Source organism: Macaca fascicularis, chromosome 1, assembly GCF_037993035.2.
Source record: "Macaca fascicularis isolate 582-1 chromosome 1, T2T-MFA8v1.1".
NCBI classification, from domain to species: Eukaryota; Metazoa; Chordata; class Mammalia; order Primates; family Cercopithecidae; genus Macaca; species Macaca fascicularis.
In genome coordinates, this window is record NC_088375.1 from 167,307,336 (window position 1) to 167,327,307 (window position 19,972).

General features: G+C 39.6%; 1 protein-coding gene across 5 annotated transcripts in view; it reads right to left on the reverse strand.

The window, feature by feature from the left end:
- The window catches only part of IL12RB2 (interleukin 12 receptor subunit beta 2), a 92,656-nt gene that overhangs the window by 25,964 nt on the left and 46,720 nt on the right, over positions 1-19,972 (reverse strand). For all 5 annotated transcript variants that reach the window (XM_074004191.1, XM_005543079.5, XM_005543080.5 and 2 more), the window contains one exon: positions 2,232-2,432. In XM_074004191.1, coding sequence (XP_073860292.1) covers positions 2,232-2,432 — 201 coding nt within the window. The remainder of the gene's footprint in view (positions 1-2,231; positions 2,433-19,972) is intronic.

Here is a 19,972-nt window from a genome sequence, read left to right on the forward strand (position 1 = left end):
ATGCTGGGAAAAGGCTGGTGAAAATCAGTAACAGTGAGTGATTTTACTGACTGGGGGGGCCATTTTGAATTAATAATAACCATGAATTGTTAAAATAATATTTAAGTGTTTATTTCCAGACTGTAACATCAACACAAATTAATACCTAACCAAGTGTTTCCAAGCAGGAGAACAACTTTAATAAAGTCATTTTATTCATTAGTATATGGATTTTTTTTTTTGATGGAGTCTAACTCTGTCACCCAGGCTGGAGTGCAATGGCATAATCTCGGCTCACTGCAATCTCCATTTCCCGGGTTCAAGCAATTATTCTGCCTTAACCTCCTGAGTAGCTGGGATTCCAGGCGCCCACCACCACGCCCAACTAATTTTTGTATTTGTAGTAGAGATGGGGTTTCGCCATGTTGGCCAGGCTGGTCTCGAACTCCTGACCTCAGGGGATCTGCCCACCTCCGCTTCCCAAAGTGTTGGGATTACAAGCGTGAGCCACCGTGCCCAGCCTAGTATATTGATTTTATTCAAATGAATATTATTTCTAAAGTGCATAAAGACACTTATTTCACTAAGTATGGAAAACATCTCTCTTGCCATATAGTTCAAACTATCCCACAGGGATAAGTCCTAATACAGCTTATAATAATGTTTACAATTTCATAGCAGCTTCAAGTTTGGTAAATGCTTTTTCTGTTCACTTTCACCTGATTTGATGGGCATAACAGCCCTGAAAGAAAACTGGTTCTACTGCAACAACTCTAGGGACAGGGAACATACTACCTTGAGAGGTAATCGATTGTCCCATTAGAGACCATCAAAGGCAGGAAACTTCTTTTTCAAAATTGAGCTGATAGCTACTTCTTTTATAATTTCCACACAGGACTTTAGTTTTTCTCCCCAGAGCAACAAAGGAAAACATACTCTTGTGTGTGTAAAGTCAAAACCAGCAACAGCCATCAAGCCGTCCCATTCCCATGCCCATCTAGAATTCTCTTTTCCAGGCTAAATGGTTTCCAGATTAGAAGTTCCAAGCTCCTAATAACTCGGTCATCTTCCTTTGGATGCTTACTGGGTTATGTAGGCAGCATTCTATTTAAGGGTAGTGATGAAAAATTAACCTGCTAGAACTCTGAGCAGCAAGACTGTTAAAGAGTATGCAGTTAAGGATGGACTCATGTATAATCATGCAGTGTGATATTTATTTCATTTGTATAAATCTTGTCACCTTAAGCAGGGTGTGTATATCCTCCTAGACAGGTGTAATGATTGTTATAGAGACATTATAGGATTTAGAGCTTGAAAACCTTAAAATATTCGCTCTGTCTCATGTAATAATAGTAATATTGATGAGAGCTAAATTACTGAGCCCTTAAAATGTATTAGGCACTGTTCAAAACGTTTTCCATGAAGTAATTCAGCTAGTCTTCACAATAACCCAACGAGGTAGGTAATATTATTATCCTAATTTTTCAGATGAGGAAACTGAGGCACAAAGGGGTTAAGGAACTTGCCCTAGATCACACAGACAGAGCCAAGACTCAAACCCAGGTAGTATGGCTGCAGAGCCAGAACTTTAAACCACTGATTCAATTCAGTGCTGAATTTATGCTTAACAATGACATTAACTAAGTTCTGCCCAATCATTTTAATGTATTTTCAAATGCGTCCTCTCACTTGATTCTACCACTGACAGATTAGGAAACTGAGGATTAGAAATACCAATTGTCATATAGATAATTCTGAATTTATTACTACACAGTAAGTAGCAAAATTGGGAATGAAGGATTTCCTGGTTTCCTCATTTATACAAGGACCATACCGACTCTTACTGAAAATGATTGCTTTGAGAATTATCAAATAAATGAATTCCCCACACAGTTAAGGATGGCATCATGTATTATCATGCAGTGTGCTATGATAAACAAAGGTGTCTGTTACACTGGCCAGTTAACTTAGCTCTCAGCCATACTTGTTTGGTTCAATTATTCATTCATCTTCTTCGGCATTGTGCTAGGGATATGGATTTTCCATAAATAATAGAGTTTTTAGTCAACCAGTTGGTCATTTATGTCTACAGTGGAGTATTCTGAAGTGCTGCTGGATGGACTCTAGGTCATCGGTCTCTCTTATCATCTAGCCACCTGTAATTGAAGGCAAGGTTCTGGCTGTTCCCTGCAGTTTCCCCAAACAAATGTGAACTTAGTAACCTTCTGGAAGGAAGGTGAACAATTAGGTACCTGAAATCAGAGCAGACACATTGTAGGGGGGACTCCGCAGCCAGTTTAGAGGGATCTGTGTGTCATCCCCTGGATGGAGCTGTCTCCATTCCACCACGTACTCCTGAACAGCAGAGAGATCTTTCCTGGGAGGCTGCCAAGTCACCAGAATGCTGTCCATGCTCTCTGAGTTTGCAGAGACCTGGTGAGGAGCCAGCAACCCTTTATCGGGCAGAAAGAGGAGAAACAAAATTTAAAAAGAGGAGGGATAAAGGTTTAAACAACAACAAAAAAAGCCAGTTTATCCCAACGAAGTTTTTGGAAGAGTATCTACTTACTTTTAAAGACTTTGGAGTCACAGATTTAAGTTCATTCCATTTCTCAGTTCATGGAGGACTAACATCAGCTTGTTCAAACATTATATAAAATGTCATGTGCACAATTATTTTCCCCTTCATCTTCCATTCCTTTCTCTCTCTTTTCTTTTTTCTTTTCCTCCCCTTCCTCCCCTTCCTCCCTTTCCTCCCCTGCCTCCCTCCCTCCCTCCCTCCCTCCCTTCCTTCCTTCCTTCCTTCCTTCCTTCCTTCCTTCCTTCCTTCCTTCCTTCCTTCCTTCCTTCCTTCCTTCTTTTTTTTCTCTCTCTCTTTCTCTTTTTCTTCTTTTTTTTTTTTTCTTGAGACAGGGTCTTGCTCTGTCACCCAGGCTGGAGTGCAGTGGCATAAGCACAGATCACTGCAGCCTCGACTTCCCAGATTCAAGTGATCCTCCCACCTTAGCCTTCTGAGTAGCTGGGATCACAAGTGCATGTCACTACACACAGCTAATTTTTTATTTTTTTTGTTAGAGAGAGACAAGGTTTTGCTACATTGCCCAGGCTGATCTCAAACTCCTGGGCTCAAGTGATCCTCCTGCCTCAACCTCTCAAAGTGCTTGGATTACAGGCATGAGCCAACATGCCTGGCTCCATTCCTTTTTCTATTTCTATAGCCTCAAAGGTGCCTAATCTTTGTGAATATATTAGGCATCTTTCTAATCCATCTTTCATATATTTATTTAGACAAATTCCTATCCTTGAAATTTAGTGTTATTTTGTGCATATGTGTTGAATTTTCATGAAATGTATTGGGAGATAAATCTAATGCTTTTTCTTTTTTTCACTCAACATTATGTTTCTGTGACATAAACATCCTGCTTGCTATTATGTAAATCCGACTCATTTTTTCAGACTGCTACCTAAACCCTTTACTTGTCCAATATTTGAGTGACAAGCAGGAAGTTCTTTTGGAGTGTTTGCAAACACAAACAAGGATGCAATGAATATTCTCTTGCATGTTCTCTTGTGTGCCTGTGCAAGAATGTTTCTGTGTTTCTGGATATATATGCATAGAATTGCTTGATTATAGAGCAAATTCACATATTGTTTTACAAAATACTGCCAGATTTATCTCTAAAATAGCCAGTTGACATTCCAGCAAGAAAAGCATGAAAGCTCTCATTTCTCCACCAATATTTTCTGATTTTCTAATTTTTATCAATCTGGTATATATAATGTGGTATTTAATTGTGGTTTTATTTTCATTTTTCTGAATTTTTTTTTTTTTTTTTGAGATGGAGTCTTGCTCTATCTTGCCCAGGCTGGAGTGCAGTGGCACCATCTCAGCTCACTGCGGCCTCCGCCTCCCAGGTTCAAGCAATTCTCCTGTCTCAGCCTCCCGAGTAGCTGGGACTACAGGCGTGTGCCACCACACCCGACTAATTTTGTATTTTTAGTAGAGATGGGGTTTCACCATATTGGCCAGGCTGGTCTCAAACTCCTGACCTCAGGTGATCCACCTGCCTCGGGCTCCCAAAGTGCTGGGATTACAGGTGTGGGCCGTCGCACCCCGCCATTTTTCTGATTTCTTATGAAGCTGAGTTTCTTTTCATATATTACTAGTTATTTGACTTTCTCCTTCTGTGAACTGCCAATTCATATACTTCACTCATTTCCATTGGGTTTCCTTCATTCTCTCTGATTTGTAGACAGCTTTTTGTATTCTAGATTTTAGTCTTAACTTACCAGTTTTCAACAGTATCTTACCCTAGCCTGTCAACTCTCTGATAACTTAATGACACATATATAGCTACTTTGATCTTGGTAAATTTATCCATGGCTTGTGTACTTTACATCTTATTTATGAAATCCTTCTATTCTAGGGTCATGAAGATACTCAACTACATTTTCTCCTATTGGTTTTGTTTTACCTTTCACATTTAGGTTTTTAAATTCAAATCCAACAAAAGGGTTTTTTTTATGGGGGAGAATAAATTTTACTACTTTTCCACCTGGTGAGTCAATTTTTCCCTATGTCATCACATTTGGCATCTCATCCCTGTCATATACCAAGTTTCACATAATCATGGGTCTGTGTCTGGGGTGACACTTTACCAGAAAATAGTGTTCATGTTACCAGGCTTTGTAATGTCTGACTATTTAGTCAGCGAAGTCCTTTCCTTTTTGCTCTTCTTTATTTTGTTTATTTATTTATTTTGAGACAGAGTCTCCCTCTGTTGCCTAGGTTGGCATGCAGTGGTGCAATCTTGGCTCACTGCAACCTCTGCCTCTGGGGTTCAAGCGATTCTCCTGCCTCAGCCTCCCAAGTAGCTGGGATTATAAGCGTGTGCCACCATGCCTGGCTAATTGTTTGTATTTTTAGTAGAGATGGGGTTTCACCATGTTGGCCAGGCTGGTCTCCAACTCCTGACTCAAGTGATTCATCTGCCTCAGCCTTTCAAAGTGCTGGGAATACAGGTGTGAGTCACCATGCCCGGCACTCTTCTTTTTTTCAAAATGGTCTTAGATATTCATGAAACTTTATACTTCCGTATAGCTTTTAGCATCTGTTTGTCAGAGTCATCTTCTATATCATTTAATGGAGTTTTAAAAATTTCACCTTAAAGTTTCTATGTGTTCTTTGTTAGGTTAATTCCTAGACCCTTTATACTTTTTTTTGTTTTTTTTTGAGACGGAGTCTCGCTCAGCTGTCCAGGCTGGAGTGCAGTGGCGTGATCTCGGCTTACTGGAACTAGTGTCTCCTGGGTTCAAGCGATTCTCCTGCCTCAGCCTCCTGAGTAGCTGGGATTACAGGCACCTGCCATCATGCCCGTCTAATTTTTGTATTTTAGTAGAGACGAGGTTTCACCATGTTGGCCAAGCTGGTCTTGAACTCCTGACCTCAGGTGATCCACCTGCCCCGGCCTCCCAAAATGCTAGGATTACAGCCATGAGCCACTGTGCCTGGCCTTTTTTTTTTTTTTTGAGACCATCTCACTCTGTCACCCAGGCTGGAGTGCAGTGGTGTGATCTTGGCTCACTGCAACCTCTGCCTCCTGGATTCCAGCGATTGTCCTGCCTCAGCCTCCCCTGTAGCTGGGATTATAGGCATTCACCACCACGCCTGGCTGAGTTTTGTATTTTCAGTGAGACGGGGTTTCACCATGTTGGCCAGGCTGGTCTTGAACTCCCGACCTCAAGTGATCCATCCACCTTGGCTCCCAAAGTGCTGGGATTACAGGTATGAGCCACCACACCTGGCCAATACTTTTGGTTTGCTCTTTAAATGGCATTTTATTTTCCACTACTTTTTCTACTGCTAATCTGTGTGCGTTATTCTGGCAAACCTACTAAACTAATAATTTGTCTGCTACCCTTGCTGAATGTTTCATGTAAATAATTTTATTAGCAACACACTTAAAACATATCCTCTTTACAATCTTTGAATTAAATTCCTTATTTCCTTTTTTGGTTCCTATCTTATTGCAAGTTTTCAAGAGAACGTGCCTATATCGTTTTCTTGAGATCATGTATGCTGCATGTTTTTGGTAGAAAGTCTTTAAAATGCTAAAAAGTTTTCTTTTATTCATAGTTTTCAGAGTTTTTATTTTTATGAAATACTTTTATTTATTAAAGTTTTTTTAACTTTTTTTTTTTTTTTTTTTTTTACATCTGGTAAAAACATATCCTTTTTTTTTCTCTCTTTCAGTTCTAATGTGATAAATTACATGGATACATTTTTCTGATATTGACCCATCCTTGTATTCTTGGGATCAACCCTACTTGATCATTCTGTAGTTTTCTTTTTTGACTGAGACTTTTGAAAAATAGACTTTATTTTTTAGAAACAGTTTTAGGTTCTAAACAGAATTGAGCAGAAGGTATAGAGATATCCCATATACCTCTGTCCCTACATATGCACAGCCTCTCCTAATATCAAAATCCTGTATCAAAGTGGAACATTTGTTACAATCGATGAACCTACATTGACACATCATTATCACCAAAGTCCATCATTTACATTAGGGTTTATTCTTGATGTTGTACATTCTATGGGTTTAGGCAAATGTATAATAACATGTATTCACTATTACAGTATCATACAGAGTGGTTTCACTGCCCTAAAAGTCCTCTATGCTTCATTTATTCATCTCTCCCTTCCTTCACCCTTGGCAACCACTAAATCCTTTATCTATAGTTCTGCCTTTTCCACAACATCATATATCTGGAATCATACAGTATGTAGCCTCTTTTTTTTTTTTTTTTTTTTTTTTGCGGGGGGACGGAGTCTCGCTCTGTCCCCCAGACTGGAGTGCAGTGGCGAGATCTCAGCTCACTGCAAGCTCCGCCTCCCGGGTTCATGCCGTTCTCCTGCCTCAGCCTCCCGAGTAGCTGGGACTACAGGCGCCCACCACCACGCCCAGTTAATTTTTTGTAGAGATGGGATTTCACCGTGTTAGCCAGGATGGTCTCGATCTCCTGACCTCGTGATCCGCCCATCTCAGCCTCCCAAAGTGCTGGGATTACAGGCGTGAGCCACCGCGGACAGCCGGTATGTAGCCTTTTCAGATTGGCTTCTTTCACTTTGTTACATGCATTTAGGGGTACTCCAAATCTTTTTGTGGTTTGAGAACTCATTTGTTTTTACCACCAAGTAATATTTAATTATCTACAAGGACCACCATTTATTTATCTATTCACCTACTGAATAATATCTTGGTTTTTTTTCCCCCAAGTTTTGGCAATTGTAGACAAAACCATGTAAACATTCATGTGCAGGTTTTTGTGTGGATATACATTTTGAGCTCTTTTGGGTAAGTACCAAAGAGTGTGATTGCTAGATCATATGGTAAGAGTATGTTCAGTTTTGTAAGAAACTGCCAATTTCTCCAAAGTGGCTCTTCCATTGGCATGCCCATTAGCATTGAATGAGAGTTTTTGTTACTCCACATCCTTGCCAGCATTTTGTGTTCTCAGTGTTTTAGATTTTAGCCATTCTAGTAGGTGTATAGTGATACCTCATTGTTGCTTTAATTTGCAATTGTCTAATAACATATGATGTTGGTCATCATTTTACATGCTTATTTGCCATCTTCTTTGGCGAGGTATCAATTGCATCTTTTGCTCATTTTTGATTGGTTGTCCCTTTTCTTATTGTTAAATTTTAAGTGTTCTTTGTATATTTTGGATAACAGTGCTTTATAAAGTATGTCTTCTGCAAATATTTTCTGTAGTCTGTGTCTTCTCACTCTCTCGATAGTGTCTATCACAGAGCAGACATTTTTAATTCTAATGAAGTTCAGCATACCAATTCTTTCTTTCATAGATCATGTCCTTGGTCTTGTATCTAAAAAGTCATTGCCATACCCAATGTCATCTACATTTCCTCCTATGTTATCTTCTGAAAGTTATATAGTTTTTCATTTTATAGTTAAGTCTATGATGCACTTTGAGTTAATTTATTGTGAAGAGTTAAGGTCTATGATTCACTTATTTTTGCATATATATATCCAGTTGTTCCAGCACCATTTGCTGAAAAGACTGTCTTTGCTCCATTGTATTACCATTGTTCATTTGTAAAGATCACTTGAATATAATTATGTGGGCCTATTTCTTGATTATCTATTCTATATCATTGATTTATTTGTCTATTGTTTCACCAATACAGTGGGTGAGAGGGTATATCCTTGGTTTGTTCCTTATCTTAGTGGAAAAACTTCCAGTTTCTCATCATTAAATATGATATTAACTGTAGGGCTTTTGCAGATTTTTTTTTATCAAGTAGATGAAATTCCCTTCTCTTCCTAGTTTGCCAAAAGTTTTTAATCATGAATGCATGTTGGCTTTTGTCAAATGCCTTTTCTGCATCTATTGATATGATCATCTGATTTTCTTCTTTAGCCTGTTATATAATGAATTGCATTATTTGATTTTTTCTTTTTTTTTAATTAAAAAAAAAAGTAGTGACAAGGTCTTGCTATGTTGCCCAGACTGGTCTCAAACTCCTGGGCTCACGCGATCCTCCCACCTCGGCCCCCTAAGGTGCTGGGATTATAGGCATGAGCCACCATGCTCAGTCACATTAACTGATTTTTAAATATTGAACCAGATTTGCATACCTGGAGTAAATCCCACTACACTGGTCATGGAGGATAATTTTTTTTCATATATTGTTGGATTTGATTTGCTAATATTTTGTTGAGGATTTTTGCATCTATGTTCATGTGAGATACTGGCCTGCCATTTTTTTTTTCTTGTAATATTTTTGGTTTTGGTATTTGGCCTAATAGAATGAGTTTGGAAGTGTTTTCTCTGGCTTTATCTCCTGGAAGAGATTGTAGATAATTAGTATGATTTCTTTTCCTTAAACATATGGTAGAATTCACCAGTGAACTCATCTGAGGCTAGTTCCTTCTGCTTTGGAAGGTTATTCATTATTGATTCAATTTCATTAATAGGTATAGACCTATTCAAATTGTCTATTTCCTCTTGTGTTAGTTTTGGCAGATTGTGTCTTTCAATGAATTGGTCCATTTCATCTAGATTATCAAATTTGTGGGCACAGAGTTGTTCATAGTATTTGATTATTATCCTTTTGATAACATGGGATCAGTGATGAGAGCCCTTTTTTATTTATGATATTGGTAATTTTCATCCTCTTTCTCTCTTTTTCTTAGTTAACCTGGCTAGAAATTTTATAAATTTTATTGATCTTTTTAAAGAATCAGCTTTTGGTTTCATTAATTTATCTCTTTATTCCAGTTTTGAATTTCATTTATTTCTGCTCTGATTTTTATTATTATTACTACTTGCTTACTTTGGGGTTATTTGATCCATTATTTTTTTAGTTTCCTAAGGCAAAAGCTTCGATTATTGATTTTAGACCTCTCTTCTTTTCTAATGTATTCATTCAATGTTATAAATTTTCCTCTAAGCACTGATTTTGCTGCATTCCATAAATTTTGATGTTTTATTTTTATTTTCAATTAGTTCAAACTATTTCAAAATTTCTCTTGAGATATTGATCTCTTATTCTTTGACCAATGTTTTATTTAGAAGTTGTTGTTTAATCTCTATTTTGGGATTTTCCAGCTATCTTTCTGTTACGATTTCTAGTTTATTTCCCCTGTGGTCTGGGAGCAGACAGTGCATGATATCTATTTTTTTTAATTTGTTAAAGAGTATTTTATGGCCCAGAATATGGTCTATCTTGGTGAATGTTCCATATAAGCATGAGAAGAATGTGTATTATGCTGTTGTTAGATGAATTTGGCTACAGATGTCAATTATGTTTAGTTGATTGAGGATGCTGTTGAGTTCAACTATGTCTTTAATGATTTTCTGTCTGCAGTCTTTGTCCTGTCTGCAGCATCTGTCCATTTCTGACACAGTGGTCTTGAAGTCTGACTATGATAGTGGATTCATCCATTTCTCCTTGCAGTGCTATCAGTTTTTGGCTCATGCATTTTGATTGTTGTTAAGTCCATACACATTAAAGATTGTTATGTTTTCTTTGAGAATAGACTCCTTTATCATTAAGTAATGCTCCCAGTTGCCACTGATAACTTTCTCTGCTTCGAAGTCCATTCTGTCTGAAATTAATACAGCTACTCCAGCTTTTTGGCTAATGTTAACATGGCATATCTTTCTCTATCTGTTTACATTTGCTCTATATGTGTCTATTTTAAAATTTATTTATTTATTATGAGACGGAGTCTCCTTGTGTCTCACAGGCTGGAGTGCAGTGGTGTGATCTCAGCTCACTGCAGCCTCCACCCCCTGGGTTCAAGCGATTCTCCTGCTTCATCCTCCCAAGTAACTGAGATGATAGGCGTGCACCACCACGCCCGGCTAATTTTTGTATTTTTAGGAGAGACAGAGTTTCACTATGTTGGCCAGGCTGGTCTTGAACTCCTGACCTCAAGTGATCCGCCTGCCTCAGCCTTCCAAAGTGCTGGGATTACAGGCGTGAGCTACTGTGCCAGTCTATATGTCTATATATTTAAAGTTGGTTTCTTATCGACAACTATAGTTGAGTCTTGTTTTTTATCCACTTTGACTGTTTTGTAATTGCTGTTTTTAGTCCAGTGATGTTCAAAATAACTTGATGGAGTTGGAGTAATATGTACTACATGTGTTACTATTTTCTATTTGTTGCCTTTGTCATCTATCCCTTGTTTTGTCATTCTTTTTCTGCCATTTGTGGTTTTAATTGATCAGTTTATATGATTTCATTTTCTGCCCCTTTTTAGCATATCAGTTACATTTCTTTTAAAATGGTTTTTAGTGTTTGCTCTACTGTTTGCAATATACATTTACAACTAATTTAAGTCCCCTTTCAAATAACAATATACTGCTTCATGAGTAGCAGAAATACCTTAAATAGCAAAATAATCCAAAGTCCTCCCTGTTATCCCTTGCTGGGATTCATTGCTATCATTCATTTCACTTATATATAAGCATGCATAAGCATTTATAATACACAAACATATGTAATCAAATACATTGTTACTATTGTTGTTTTGAATAAACTGCTGTTAAGTCGATTAAGAATAAGAATAATTGGCCAAGCACGGTGGCTCATGGATGTAATCCCAGCACTTTGGGAGGCTGAGGCAGGTGAATCACCTGAAGTTGGGAGTTCGAGACCAGCCTGACCAACATGGAGAAACCCCGTCTCTACTAAAAATACAAAATTAGGTGGGCGTGGTGGCACATGCCTGTAATCCCAGCTACTAGAGAGGCTGAGGCAGGAGAATCACTTGAACCTGGAAGGCAGAGGTTGTGGTGAGCCGAGATCACCACTGAACTCCAGCCTGGGCAACAAGAAGGAAATTCTGTCTCAAAAAAAAAAAAAAAAAAAAAAAGATTAAGAATAATCGGCTGGGCGCAGTGGCTCACGCCTGTAATCCCAGCACTTTGGGAGGCCGAGGCGGGTAGATCACGAGGTCAGGAGATCGAAACCATCCTCGCCAACATAGTGAAACCCCGTTTCTACTAAAGATACAAAAATTAGCTGGGTGTGGTGGCACGTACCCGTAATCCCAGCTACTTGGGAGGCTGAGGCAGGAGAATTGCTTGAACCAGGGAGTTGGAAGTTGCAGTGAGCCAAGATCATGCCATTGCACTCCAGCATGGTGACAGAGCGAGACTCTGTCACAAGAAAAAAAAAAAAAAAAACAGAGTAATTAAAGTTTGTGTTTTACCTTCACTTATTTCTTCTTTGATGTTCTTCCTTTTTCTATATAGTTCCAAGTTTCTGACCTATCTCATTTTCCTTCTCTTTGAAAAACTTCATTTCACATTTTTTGCTAGGCAGGTCTACTGGCAACAAATTTATTCAATCTTTATCTGGGAAGTCCTTATTTCTCCTTCACTTTTGAAGGATAATTTCACAGGGTATAGACTGCTAGGTTGGTGGGCTTTTTTTCTCTCAATACTTTAAATATTTTACTCTACTCTCTTCTTGCTTGCATGGTTTCTTTCTTTCTTTCTTTTTTTTTTTTCCTTTTCTTTTTTGAGATGGAGTCTAACCAGGCGGAGTACAGTGTTACCCAGGCGGGAGTACAGTGGCGTGATTTCGGCTCACTGCAACCTCTGCCTCCCAGGTTCAAGCGATTCTCTTGCATCAGCCTCCCAAGTAGCTGGGATTACAGGCACACGCCACCATGCCCAGCTGATTTTTGTATTTTTAGTAGAGACAGGGTTTCACCATGTTGGCCAGGCTGGTCTTGAACTCCTAACCTCAGGTGATCCACCCACCTCGGCCTCCTAAAGTGCTGGGATTACACGTGTCAGCCACCACGCCCGGCCTGCATGTTTTCTTTGAAGAAGTTAGATGTAATTCTTATCTTTGGTCTTACATACATAAGTTTTCTTTTTCCTGTGGCTTCTTTCAAGAGTTTTTTCTTTATCTTTGATTTTCTGCAGTTTGAATGATGTATGTAGGTATAGTATTTGTTGTGGGTGGAGGGTGCCATTTACCCTGTTTGGTGTCCTTTAAGGTTCCTGGGTCTGTGGTTTGGTGTCTGACATTAATTTGAGAAATTGTCATTCATTATTGTTTCAAGTATTTCTTTTATTCTTTTCTTTTTTTTTTTACCTTCTGGTATTTCCATTATGTGTATGTTACATCTTTTGTAGTTGTTCCACAGATTTTGTATATGCTGTTATGTTTTTTTAGTCTTTGTTCTCTTTGCTTTTCAGTTTTAGCGGTTTCTATTGACGTATCTTGAAGCTCAAAAACTCCTCTCCCAGATATGTCTATTTTACAAATTACCCATCAAAGACATTCTTCATTTGTTACACTGTTTTTGATCTCTAGCATTTCTTTTTTGATTCTTTCTTAGAATTCTAATCTCTCTGATTACCCTGCCCATCGGTTTTTGCAGGTTTTCTACTTTAACTGTTAGAACCCTTAGCATATTAATCATAGTTGTTTTAAATTCCTGGTCTGATAATTCCAACATCCCTGCCATATGCAAGTATGGTTCTGATGCTTGCTGTGTCTCAACAAACTGCTATTTTGTTGTTGTTTGTTTGTTTTTTGCCTTTTAGTATGCCTTATAATTTTTTGTTGAAAAGTGGATACGATTTACTGAGTAAAAGAATATGCAGTAAATGGGCTTTTAGTAATGTGGTAGAAAGGTGTCGGGGGAGAGGAAGCATTCTATAACCCTGTGATTACATCCCTGTCTTTTTGTGAGTCTGTGCTTCTGGACTGGGAACTTGCCAGTGCTTATCAGTATTCCCCCCTTAAGTGGGATAGGATGGCTACAGTGGGCTGGAGTTGGGTATTTTCCTTCTCCCACCTAGAAGAATAGAGGGGATTGGAGTTGGGTATTTCCTTTCCCTCCAGATAGAAGGCCAGACTAGGATGGAATTAGATATGTTCCTCCCACCAGGTTGGTTAGGTTCTGATAAAACTCCAATAGTTCAGCCCTGTTAAAACAGTTTCCTTGGAGGGCAGGGCTTGTTAAGAACAGAATACTCTGGTGTATTTTTTTTTTTTTTTTTGAGGTGGAGTTTCACTCTGTCACCCAGGCTGGAGTGCAGTAGAGTGATCTTGGTTCACTGCAACCTCCGCCTCCTGGATTCAAGTGATTCTCCTGCCTTAGCCTTCCAAGTAGCTGGGATTACAGGCACGCACCACCAGGCCTGGCTAATTTTATTTTTAGTAGAGACAGGGTTTTGTCGTGTTGGCCAGGCTGGTCTCAAAACCCCTGACCTCAAGTGATCTGCCCGCCTTGGCCTCCCAAAGTGCTGGAATTGCAAGGCATGAGCCACTGCACCTGGCCAACTCTGATGTATTTTATAACGGTTCCTTTTTCCCTCCCACTGAGAGAAACATGGGAGATTTTTCTGATATTCACTGCGAGAACCTGGTCAAGCTCCATTTATTTATTTATTTATTTATTTATTTATTTATTTATTTATTTTTGCTCCTGAGACAGTCTCGCTCTGTCACCCAGGCTGGAGTTCAGTGGCACCATCTCAGCTCACTGCAACCTCTGCCTCCCAGGTTCAAGTGATTATCCTGCCTTAGCCTTAGCTGGGATCACAGGCATGCACTACCACGCTGGCTAATTTGCATTTTTAGTAGAGATGGGGTTTCACCATGTTGGCCAGGCTGGTTTCGAACTCCTGACCTCTAATGATCCGCCTGCCTCAGCCTCCCAAAGTGTTGGGATTACGGGTGTGAGCCACCGCACCCAGCCCCTGGTCAAGCTCCTTAAGGTAAAACTCACAAAACTGTGAGGACCTCCTATGACTGATCCCCAGTGGAGATTTTAACTCTCAGATTTGTCCGTTCTGAGCCTCCAGCAATTTGTGAGTTACATACAGTTCAGGTTTTCCTACCTCAGCACTGGTTCCCATGAAGTTTTCTGCTTGGGGATTTTTGCTATGGTAATTTGTGATTCTCTGTATTTACCTGTCTATCTCTTCAATTTTCAGGGCAGTGGCTTGCCACATAGCCTCGCTTCTCTCATAGGTCAAAGAAGAAGTATTGATTTTCCAGTTTGTTGAGTTTTTACTTGTTATTATGACAGAATGATGACCTCCAAAGTGCCTTAGATGCTAGACTGGAAACTGAAAGTATCACCACTAGGTTTTTTTTTTGTTTTTTGTTTTTTTTTTTGAGATGTTCTGTTGCCCAGGCTGGAGTGCAATCACATGATCTCGGCTCACTGCAACTGCCACCTCCCAGATTCAAGTGATTCGCCTGTCTCAGCCTCCAGAGTAGCTGGGATTACAGGCACATGCCATGATGCCCAGCTAATTTTTCTATTTTTAGTAGATACAGGGTTTCACTATGTCGGCCAGGCTGGTGTTGAACTCCTAACCGCAAGTCATCCACCCAACTCAGTCTCCCAAAATGCTGGGATTACAGGTGTGAGCCACTGCGTGTGCGGCCTCCACTAATTTTTAATAAATGTGTTGAATCCACATCTCTCATTCATCAAGTTATATGTCAATGTTCATAAGTGATTTAGGCAATAACTTTCCTTGTGTTACCTTTATCTGGTTTTAATACCAAAGTTAAATTAGTCTTAGGAAACAGGTTAGACAGCTTTCTTTATTTTATATTTTCCATAGCCACTTGAAGTAACATTGAATTCAGAATTCAGTTGTAAAACAATTTGGGGCTGGGGCTTTTTTGGAGGGCATGTTGTATGTAAATGAGTTTTTTATTCTTTTTTTTTTTTTCTTTTTGAGACAGAGTCTTGCTTTGTCACCTAGGCTGGAGTTCAGTGGCATAATCTCGGCTCACTGCAACATCTGCCTCCTGGGCTCAAGCCATTTTCGTGCCTCAGCCTCCCAAGTAACTGGAACTACAGGTGTGCACCACCATGCCTAGCTAATTTTTGTATTTTTGTAGAGACGGGGTTTCACGATGTTGGCCAGGCTGGTCTGGAACTCCTGGCTTCAAGTGATCTGCCTGCCTTGGCCTCCCAAAGTGCTGGGATTATGGGCATGAGCCACTGCATCTGGGCTAAGTTTTTTATTCTTATTTCAACCTCTTTAATAGTTATTACTTAAAATTTAAAAAAATTTTTTGTGCCAATTTTTTAGCTTTTACAATATTTAACGATAAGTTTATTTTACCTAGGTTTGAAAGTTTACTTTTACTAGGGGAAAATATTCTTTCCCTCTTGTTTTGCTTGGTGTTTTATTTGCATCTTCTCTCTCTCTCTTTTATCCTTATATCTTGTTCCTCTGAATTTATTACTTAAGTTCTCTCTCTTTTTAATTTTTTAAACTTTAATTTCAATTAATTTTTTTTTTTTTTTGAGATGGAATTTCGCTCTTGTTGCCCAGGCTGGAGTGCAGTGGTGCAATCTCGGCTCACTGCAACCTCTGTCTCCTGGCTTCAAGTGATTCTCCTGCCTCAGCCTCCCAAGTAGCTGGGATTACAGGCCCCCACCACCATCCCCAGCTAATTTTTGTATTTTTAGTAGAGACAGGGTTTCACCAGGTTGGCCAAGCTGGTCTCGAACTCCTGACCTCAGGTGATCCACCCGCCTTGACCTCCCAAAGTGCTGGGATTACAGGTGTGAGCCGCTGTGCCCAGCCAGTTCTCTCTCATTTTTAAATGATAGTTTAGCTGGAGAAACATTTCTGGATTTAAAGTTCTTTCCTTTCTTCCATTTGAAGATATTATATTATTGTATTTTTATATGTATTTTATATTTAGACACTGACATATCTAGTGTCCTTTTGATTCTTGTTCCTTAGGTGATTTGCTTTTTCTCCCTAAATATTGTTATACTTTTTTCTTTGGCTTTAAAGTCCTCACACTTTATGATAAAATGAAAAAAAAAATTATGTTGGGTTTAGCACTCTGAGTTCTTTCCACTTGAGATCTTATGTCTTTCTTTCACTCTGTAATATTCTTGATCACTAGTCTTTAAATATTTGTTCCCCTCTATTTTTTCCCTCTACTCTGACTCCTTTTAGATGGTTGATATAATATCTATTTCTGCTCTTTCAGTGTTTTAATTTTTCTAATCTTTCAATTGCGTTACACATTTTTTTACACCTTCTGGAAGAATTTCACCCCTACTCTTCATCTCGCTAATTTAATCTTCAGATCAGTCCTCTCTGTTATTCATCCCATCAGCTGAGTTAGTTGTTTCAATAACTAAACTTTTCTTGCATTCTCTTAAATATATTGGAGTTTGTATGCTGGAAAAGATAGATGTAATTGACCACTCAGACAAAAGTAGAATACTATTCTAGCAAAATGTTCAAACCACATTAAGCCCTAATATAAAAAGATGTTTGAAGAATGCAATGCAACTGAAGTTTAAGAGATGGAAACAACTAAATGTGTTTGTTTTCTAAACAGACAAAGTATATTAGAAACTTCAAAGGTTTAAAAAAAAAACACTTTTGCTAGATTCTATTATTTGTTGCTATACAATACTGAAATCATTTTCTTTAATGGCCCTTTGAGGTTATTCTAATAAAACGTGCTTTTTATTTTTTTCTTTTCTTTTTTTTTTTTTTTTTTTTTGAGACGGAATCTCACTCTGTCACCCAAGCTGGAGTGAAGTGGCATGGTCTCAGCTCACTGCAACCTCCACTTCCCAGTTTCAAGCAATTCCTGTGCCTCAGCCTCCCGAGCAGCTGGGATTACAGGTGTGCGCCATCACATCCAGCTAATTTTTCTTTTTTTTCTTTTTCTTTTTTTTTTTTTAAGTAGAGACAGGGGTTTTGCCATGTTGGCCAGGCTGGTCTTAAATTCCTGACTTCAAGTGATCTCCCTGTTTCGGCCTCCCAAAGTGCCACAGGCATGAGCCACCACGCTTGGCCTAAAACATGCTGTATTTAAGAGTGAATAAGCAATCTGTTTAATATCCCTTTAAAAAACCCTAAACATTCCATACTGTCTCTGTTTGGGTTTTCTTCATAACTACCTGTTTCTGATCCATGTTTTGGTATTCTCTCTTATCTTTCTAAGGATGCTTTTCACATTTATTCTAATCTTTTCTACTATCTGTTGCATTAGTTCTGTTTCCTATGATACTGCTTTGTTGCCTGTCATTCCCAGGGCTTGTGGTCTTCACATTTGTCTTGATTTTTTCTTTTGGGATCGTGTTTTATTTTCTTTGATTGGTCAACAACCTTGGATTTTCTTTTTTTATGGGGAGAGGAGTCAAAGTACAGCTGTAGCTCATGGTCCTCCATGTATGTTTAGGGTAGGGAGGAGAGGTTTTTCAGCTTGGAAAGCTCCAGGTCAGAGACCCTGCAGTGATACAACCTGAGCTCTTTGTTCCCAGGCACCCCTTAAGCATACATGTACCTCCAGAATCAAACTAGTACCTCTGTGGTAGGCACTGCTTTTCATGAGGGAATTGGGCTATTATTCTTGTTTGAAACTGCCAGGCCTATGGGATGGGTGGCAGGAAAAAAATTGCCGAAGGGTCAGCCAGCTCACAGGCACTCTTTGCTCCCAGAGCTCCTCCCCAGTGAAGTTCCAGGGCTTCCTTGACGGTGACTCTGCCACGCTCTCCAGAATTTCCTACCCCATCATAGAGATGCCTGGGCAGCGATCACAACAGGGTAACAAGGGAAAGAAATCAAGAGAACAAGTAGAAAGCTCCCTTGGTCCTCCCTGCTTCATCACTATTCCCCACTAGGGGGAACTCAGCTATCCATATCCTATCTCTCTGCAGCAGCTTCAGGGCCAGGTTTAGTGGTAGAGGCTGTAGACAGTGTACTGGCTATCTTGTCAGGAACTGGAATTCCCAGCAATGGTTCCTTGTCTTCACTTGCCTTGGTATTTGATATCCTGGTTACGCTATGGGCTTTTTGTTTTGTTTCATTTTTTGAGAATAAAATTTACTCATTCAGCAAGTATTTATTGAACACTATGGTTTGTAAGATCCCTTGCCGAGTATTGAGGTAAAAAAGCCAAAAAGCCTTTCTAACCACTGCTTTCTCTGGAATTAGCTAAACAAATCACCTTGGCATTGCCTAGGGTTCTTCGGTCTCTGAGTCACCACACCTGCCAGGAACCAACCTAGAATTTCCTCTCTCATGATGTGTGCTGGGGCATGTTCTTTCCTTCAAAAGTCTGCTAACAACTCACCTTCTGCCTGTCACCTTTCCTTTAGCCTCAATCGTTCTTCCCATCTCCATTTTCACTGAGAGCTTCTGTATGAAGTTATAATGTTCAGAAGGCATTTGGAAAAAGTGCTCACCCAAGGGTGGTCTGGTTTTCCATGTAGCTCTGCCACTATTAGATGTATGATCTTGGTTGTTACTTCACCTCCTAGGGCCCCAGTCTCTGCAATCTCTGTGAGCCTGTGTTTATGACTGTACTGGCTTCTGACTCTTCCTGTAGTTTCAAGAGGTCTTGAGTGGAAGGGCTAGGTCTTTGAAATATTTAATACATTTTACTCGTCGACTGGTAGGTTTAGCACACATTCCTTTTATTTTTTTTTCTTTTTGAGACAGGGTCTCTCACTCTATTGCCCAGGCTGGAGTACAGTGGCATAATCTTGGCTCACTGCAACCTCCGCCTCCCGGATTCAAACAATTCTCCTGCCTCAGTCTCCTAAGTAGCTGGGACTACAGGCGCATACTACCGCACTTGGCTAGTTTTGTATTTTTTGGTAGAGACGGGGTTTCACTGTATTGGTCAGGCTGGTTTTGAACTCCTGGCCTCAAGTGATCTACCTGCCTCGGCCTCCCAAAGTCCTGGGATTACAGGTGTGAGCCACTGCGCCTGGCCCTGGCTTTTTTTTTTTTTTTTTTTTCAGATAATGTCTTGCTCTGTTGCCCAGGCTGAAGTACAGTGACACAATCATGGCTCATGGCAGCCTCCAACTCCTGGGCCCAAGCATTTCTCCTGCCTCAGCCTCCCAAGTAGCTCAGAAAACAGTCATGTGCCACCACGCCTGGCTAGCATGTAACTTTTATCATAAGCTAACAAAATCACTCTTGTGCCTCTTTATATACAATGCTGTGGCAGGTGCTTTTTACAACAGATTTGTCTCTGGTCTCTCAAAATCAGCATAAATCAGCCTAACTAATGTTGCGGCATTATTTTATCCTTTTCTTGAAGGAAAGATACATATGTAAATGATATGAATGTATACTGAAAGAGGAGAAGGCACAGAGTCATGTTCTACTTCTACAGATCATTCAGGGTATGTGTGAGACAAAGTCCTCAAAGACAGGACCATGCAGTTCTCCAGGTCCTTCTGGGACACAGAACTACTTGTATGAATGGCTCGGGTGTGATCTTAGGAGAGGCAAGAGGCCCTTGAGATTCCAGCACTTCTAAGACCCTCTTAACTATAGCTCGGCTCTCAAGAATTGCCTCATGTCCTTCTTTCCCTCCCAAAATGATCTCTGCATCAACCCCATTCTTATCATTCTGTGATCAATGGTCCTCTGTCCACTCTCAGAGGATGAAGTGTTCCTCTTCCTCTTTTGG